Genomic DNA, 7,432 nt, shown 5'->3' on the forward strand with positions numbered 1-7,432 from the left:
AATCCAAATAATAATCATTGAAAGGCCATAGGAAGAGCTCTTGGATACTTAAAGAAAACCAAGAACATGAGCATGCAATATACAAAATTTCCGGCGGTATTAGAAGGATTTACCGACGCTAGTTAAAAATCTACCGCGGGTGAGAGTAAATCCACTACGGGTTGGGTGTTCACTCTTGCAGGAGGTGTTGTTTCTTGGAAATCAAAAAAACAAACATGCATAACACACTCGACTATGGAATCAGAATTTGTAGCCCTATCGGATACCGGGAAAGAAGTTGAGTGGCTCAAGGATCTTTTTTATGAGATACCTTTGGGATCAAAGAATATTTCAATACCTATCATGTGTGATAATCAAGCCACATTAGCAAAAGCATACAACGAAAAGTCTAGACACATGAGTCTTAGACATGACTATATAAAGAAATTAATTAAGGATGAAATAATTTCCTTAAATTATGTAAGGTCAATTGAGAATTTGGCGGATCCTTTGACTAAACATCTAAATAGAGATTTAGTAGCATTTACTTCGAGTAGAATGGGGTTGAAACTCCTTAACTAAAAATGTTCACCAATGATAGCAACCTTACCTGTCATTACTCAAAAGGTAATTTACGGGTTCAAAGGGTAAAAACAAGTCATTCGATATGTGGATAGTTGCAGCATTATTAAAATCCGTAATAATCCTATCCTAATTAAAATAATGCTGGTTGTTACTGAAATAAGGGGTGAGTTTTAAGCTCTTAATGAAGTTCAGTGTTAAACCACAAGTACCTCTAAAAGTAACAAAGGTACTGGAAGAACTTCACCTAAACAATCTTTAAGGTGGTGCCGCCTTAATAGAAATTGGAGTTTCTCTCTTAAAAAATTGTTGAAAAAGATAGGTACAAGGTCATAAAAGCATTAAGCGGGTTATGAGGAATTTGAGAACACGTGGTATTCGTATGTGTGTTCTTACTGGTATTGTCATATGGAATAACTGGTTCAAAACTACACACCACCTTTGAGTCCGACTATGCTTTGTTTGAATTACACTATGGTTAGATTCAAATCGAAAAATATATAATCCTTATGTATGAATATCGTATACATGAATATGAGACTTGTTAATTTTGAACAAGTGGGGAATTACTGTGATTATGTTGAAAACAACAATGAATAATTAAAAAAAATGGTCCATGCGGTCGCATGGCCTTAGGCCGAGACCAAATGGTCTCGGCATGGGTGAACCATGCAACCGCATGGGTTTGTACCCTGCGGTCACATGGTACATATTTTTTAACCTTTTTTTGCCGTTGCAAATTTGAACTTGGTGACTTTTCCCTTGATTTTTTGGCACAATTTTGTACTTCTGGTCGATGGCTATATATTGGAGAGCCATGTTTGAGGGAAACAAGTAAGAAAAACATCTTACAATCCATACTTTGTTCCAAGAAAAATCAAATCCCGATTTATATTCATATCCTCGTGTTCTTCAAGTTTTAGAGAATTTCATCTTGTACTTTGATGAAATTCTTTACAAGGCTTGTTATGATCTTTCAAACCATTTGTCGGAATACCTTTTAACATCTCGAATACATCGGAGAAGGCGTAAATAACGTTTGAGGACCGCGATTCCACGTTCGAGCCTTCACATTTTTTATATAAATTTTGTTTTTGATCCATCTTGTAGCCATATTTTCTTTTGATTTTCTTTTTTGTTTCTTCTCCATCTCCCAATTATCTCCAACACATTGTCGTCTCCAAATTTCCCCTACCTCCGCTTGTAAACGTGTTTATACCATTCCAGTCAACTCAATTTCCTCCTACCAAGGGCACTTAAATATCTAGAAAGAAAAAGTATAGATAGATAAATGCCAACAGTAACTGTGACTGTGACGGAGGCTCTCCCGTCTACCATGGTGGGGGTGGTAGACTAGGGTTTCGACTTTGGAGTTGGGTGAATAGAGGAAAATTAATATTTTTGTCAACTAACACGTTTTTCGATGAAAAAAATTAGAGGTCTTTTCATCACATATTTATTAAAAGTTTGGGATGCCCACTACATATATTTTAAAGGCTTAGGATCTCCGATGCAAATTTTTCTTTTTATAATTAGTTAATGTTTAATATACCATTTTACCATTTTAAAATTTAAAATTAATCCAACTATGGTCAAACACTGACTTTTGATTAACTAACAAGCATCTGGACGATTTCCATGTAGAAGTCCTTCCGTAACACAATTTTTAAGGTTTACAATCTTCATTGCTATAATTTAAATGTACGAGAATAATCTACACATTTTTAGAGTGTGGAATATCCACATTGCAATTATCCTTAAAATCAATTATTTCTAGAAATCACTCGACTAAATTAAGCAATTAAGATTCAGAAATAACAAGTATGTAAATGATCTAGATTATTGTGATGCCAGTTCTTAGAATATAGAATGGGAATTACTCCAAAACAATTTTAAAAACTTAATTCAAGAATTCAATATCATTACTAGATGATCGTGTGTATGTTATAATGAGGATTTATAATTTACTCAAATTCAACAATTAATTCTTGAACTAGAATTGAATCTAGAACTTCTAACTTTCTAGATCATGAATTTTCAAATTTTGATTTCAAAAACTTGATGTTTCAAACTTTCAATCTTTTTTAGTATTTTCAATGAAGATTACACCATGTGCGCACCTTCATGTAATTAAACCAAAAACCAAATTCTATGGGAGATTGACCAAGAAAAAATCAAGAAAATAAATTTCTAATTTTTCTCTATAGAAATATGTTATTCACGTTTTTCCTCGAATTAATTCAGCCCCCAATATGCTAGTACATATGCGAAAATTCAATGTCCAAACCAAATTAGGCCTCAATATTTGTAATTGCACATGTAGCCCTTGAACTTTATTACAATTATAATTAAGTTTAACTTGCAATGTAATAAAATTGAGTTCAAAGAAATTTTGAGCTACCATAGGAACCAGTTCGAATGTATATTATCCAAGCTCCAAAAATTCTATTATGTTTAGTCGTCTCTAGATGACTCTGGACCAAACTACACTCTTGAAATATATAAAATAACAAAAAATACATATATGTAATACTTTTTATGACTTACCATATATCATCCCATCTGACATCCGATATTTAGGTATGTGCAGAATGTTATTTTGCTCATATAATTATTTTCACTAACTTAAATAAATGTTGAAATTTAGTCATCGTTAGGCACCAATTTCAAATTTTAATTGTTCAACAAAAACACTTAAATAATCACTTTGTCCATTTTTTAAGATGATGATTCTCAACATAAATTCATGTTCTCTATTTCGTTCTTTCTCATGTTCTCAAACTCATCAAGATATTTGATCAATGAAATTGATCTCTCATTATTAAATCAAATAACCATTAAATATACGAAAGAATATACATAACCCTATCAAGGATTTGGATGAATACTCAACAATCATTTGGAATTTAATTTTTTACACGATCATACTATAGAATTAAACTGAACACATGTTTCATTCAATACGCTCTAAGTATATTAATGCCACATTTAACTATGTCTGCGATAAGAACAAATCGTAAACCTGAATAATAAATTATTCAATACTATAATCTTTCAATACAAGATATGAACCATTATATATTGATTGTGAACAAATATATTTTGGTTGTCACATTGTACTTCTCATTACAAATATCCAATTTACATTATCACAAATAATCGTGGATATTTTTAATTCGCAAGCTCTATATGCAATATTAAAATGAATAAAAAACTATTTTTATTTGTAATTAAAAAATTATTTANGTGGGGCGTAGAATACTGGTCACCATAAGATTCCATCTACGGCCCCAAAAGTCTTGCAGTGATGTGGCCAAATATGGCTCGTTGAACTGTGGCTCCAGATCCAATCCAAGAATGGCCCTCACCGGAACTGCCGTAATGGCTAAAACCAGCTCAACTCCAAGATAAACATGGCAACAATACAAAGCCAGGATTATATACGGATGTATATACTCCCTATACGCGTATATACGAACAATTATAGCCAAAAGGGCAACCTTAAGAGCAAAAACAACTGGTTTATTGACTTTGGAATTGGAAACTGATTGTTTGGTTTTAATGGGGAGAAGAGCTATGGAGATGAAATGGAGGAGGGACAAAGGTGGGGTGGAGGATAGAGGGCCTTGCTCGAAGGAGAAGAGGAGGAGCTTGAAGTTGCCAAGCCAAACAAGGTAGAAGATGGTAAGGGCGCCGAGGTGGAGGGAGGAAAGATGGAGAGGGAGGACGGTGAAGAGATAAAAGACGGGAAGGAGAGAGAGTAACCTGGTGGCGCCGCCGGGGAGGCGGGTGGCGATGTAGTAACAGTACATTAGAGCTGCAACTGCAGTAAACCATACCTTGATGAACGTCTGGATCTCGACTTCCATGTTGAACAGGAAGGAAACTTTCCTAGTATTTTAATTTTAGCTACACAACTGGTGGTATGAATTTGATTTAAAAAGGGAAATTTTCACTTTGCATCCTCAATCTTTATTAAGTGTAACAAACATAACTCATCTTTTCTATTAGCATGATTTATCTTAACCTGCAGCAAAAATCGCCCTTCTGTCCATTTTGGCATTAATGATGGATTAACACTTCTCTTTAAATAAAATAAACATAAAAAAGCAGTAATAGAGCCAAAAATAAGAAAAAATTATAGACTTCAATCATAATTTTTCAAAAGTAAAAATATATCTTATTTAAAACAATTAAACTCGCCTTAACACACACAGAAAAAGAATCTAGAACATTTTCATCTTCTCCAACCAAACTCACCCACTTAGTCAATACATCACTCCACACATCCAATTTCACCCTTACCCATGAATCCCATGATCAAACGCCTACTGCAATAACTATCATTGGTGGTTTAGTCTAGATTGCTGAGTTTATGCAATCGTTATTATTTATTTAGTGTTTATTTGATACAGATTTTAAATCAATCAAAATCAATTTTTTGACTGTTATTTCACTATTGCAACCGTCATTTTTAAATTCTTCTATCACAGGTAAAATTCACTTTATCTCTAACGGTAAAAAAAAAATCAATTACGAAAATCTCTATCAAACAAGCACTTAATTTTTTTCCTGAATTAATTTTTCTAAGATGGCATCAGGAAATAACAAGTTTTGCTACATAATTAAAATGCTGGGGATTAATTATATTATAGGTTGAGGATGAAAAGTGCAAATTACTCTAAAAAAAGTAGACATGCACATATATTATGTATATTGCCACAGTTCTAACTTCTAAGAGCAACTGTAACATGATCTTTCAACTGGTAGACATAATTCGAACGAATAATAAAGTCTACGTTCCAGTTAGTGCAAAAAAGCATTACAACCAGGCAGGCTTCGATTCGTTAGCTGGTATTCGTGCAGGCTGTTGAGAATACAAGACGATATTTGTGCATCTCATAGACACGATAGAGAATGGTCAGTAATGGATAAGCAAGCGTCCTAAAGTCTTAACAGTTGCAGAAAAATTCATTGCCCATATATCATATCAAACCTGCTTTATCACAACAGATAATCTAGAGATACCATTTTGAATGACTATTTGCAAAATGAAGGTGGTATTTTCCCTGATAACTTCCGAAAACATTGAGGGAACCGGTATGGGGGTTTGTTCTATTTACATGAAACCATCAGAGAATCCATTGACACTGGCAAGTCAATTCTCATGACATCCATGGCTTAATGATCAGAAAGGAGAGAAACATAAAAGGGGCCAAGTGCAGCATGAACAAGTCTGATTCGATATTTCGATAAATATTGATATGAACAGAGAAGATTATATGAAGAAACTAATTTCAGCGTTTCAGTAACAGTTGTCATTGTTTAGGTCAACGTTAATTATAACCAAAGGAACCCTAGATAGTTAGAATTGAGTTGACAGCTGAGAAGACCATAAATGGTGAACAAAAACATCTGTAGCACTACTGGGACAGCGGGAATACCTACTCATTAAGCCAACCTGAAGAATTCTGCTTAGGAAACGGACGATGTGGTCCAGGAGCAAAGCCAAATGAACCAGCTTGAAATCCATGTCTTGGAACTGGGGGATGGAATACGCCACTCGTATCTGGCAAAGGCAGTCTTGACCCCACATGATTCATTCTTGTATGGTTTAGCTCATCTAGACGAGGAGCATGTCGTTGCATTGCAGATGTATTCACACCACCATAAGTGGGGTTACTTGATGGAACTAGTCCATATGAAGGACGATACCCAGGATCCAGGTTGGATGTATAATTTTGAGTCCAATGATGTGGAACATCCCGTCTTCTGGGTATATTTACATTTGACTGGATATTTACATCCCTCTCATATTTCTCCTCCATCCCATAAGATCTATAACCATGGATATCTGACCTGTTTTCAGGATTAGGAGTGTGGGACCTCCTGCTCGTCAAACTTGGATAAGGCTCCTCACTTTTCAAGCGGTACTTCCTCACCAAATCATCATCCAGATTTCCACCATGTTTTGTTTGTGAGTAAGAGCGTGATGCAGAGAAGCTACTACTTTCAGGATGCGGGTAATCTTCCATCTCAACATCCAAGTGAGAGAGTCTTTCACGTGATTTAGGAGTACGGTCATCCAAAAGTCTGCCACCATCCACATAACGGTAAGGTTGGCAGGAGACAGAATGTTTACCAGTGAATTTGTCCTCCAGAGACGTGGCCGGTCTTCTTTTCCTATTGCTATTCCTTTTGCCACGAGACTCCTCTGAATTCACTTCTGATTGACTCTTATGGCGCCCATGATTCCTATCCCCTTCAGTGATAGAGCTTTCATGTGGCAATTCTTCCTTGTGACTCATAGTTACCCGTGCTTCTTGTTCCCAGTGTTCTTGTCTATTACCCAGATTCCTATCATCACCCTGGTGCACAGGATATTCATCAAGATTATTACGTTCCCCTGGAGCATCAGAGACATTCCCTAGCCAATGTTCTTGCAAGGATGACTTCTGTTGATCCTCGGACAAGTGCCCCTGTTGCTGAGCAATATCCTTGTGTTTAGGTGTCCAATCTGGGCGACTCCAAAGGTATAGTGGTGGTGCATTCAAATTCCAATCCTCCATTTGTTTGTCATTTACATCAACAGAGCCAGGCAGATAAAAAGACTGAAACAGACAGATTATATCTCAAAAACAACAGATAAACTGGGGGCAGAGATTTAATCCAGAATTAGCTACAATAGAACTAACGACATACTTTGCCAGCTAGCATTTGATCATTCTCCCAAATCAGATCATAAGGGAAGTCCTTTCTGTCCAATCTGGTAAATTATAAAAAATAACAAATGAAAGTTGGGGAAGCTCATCACAGAAAAGAGTTCTTTTTTTTTTTTTTTTTTTTGGGGGGGGGGGGGGGGGGGTTGTTG

The 7,432-nt window shown here is 35.6% G+C and overlaps 2 protein-coding genes across 2 annotated transcripts in view; both read right to left on the bottom strand.

The window, feature by feature from the left end:
• Positions 1-3,803: 3,803 nt before the first annotated feature.
• Positions 3,804-4,636, bottom strand: LOC111395756 (long-chain-alcohol O-fatty-acyltransferase-like). The gene has a single exon (XM_023021890.1). It carries the CDS (start codon positions 4,428-4,430, stop codon positions 3,804-3,806), a length of 627 nt encoding a protein of 208 aa, XP_022877658.1. The 5' UTR covers positions 4,431-4,636.
• Positions 4,637-5,785: 1,149 nt separating this feature from the next.
• LOC111395757 (protein ENHANCED DOWNY MILDEW 2-like) overlaps positions 5,786-7,432 on the bottom strand; it is a 12,267-nt gene continuing 10,620 nt past the window's right edge. The window contains exons 14-15 of the mRNA XM_023021891.1: positions 7,264-7,327; positions 5,786-7,172 (exon numbers count right to left, since the gene is read on the bottom strand). Coding sequence (XP_022877659.1) covers positions 6,006-7,172; positions 7,264-7,327 — 1,231 coding nt within the window. The 3' untranslated portion in view covers positions 5,786-6,005. The remainder of the gene's footprint in view (positions 7,173-7,263; positions 7,328-7,432) is intronic.

Source organism: Olea europaea, chromosome 6 (genome assembly GCF_002742605.1).
Source record: "Olea europaea var. sylvestris chromosome 6, O_europaea_v1, whole genome shotgun sequence".
NCBI lineage: Eukaryota > Viridiplantae > Streptophyta > Magnoliopsida > Lamiales > Oleaceae > Olea > Olea europaea.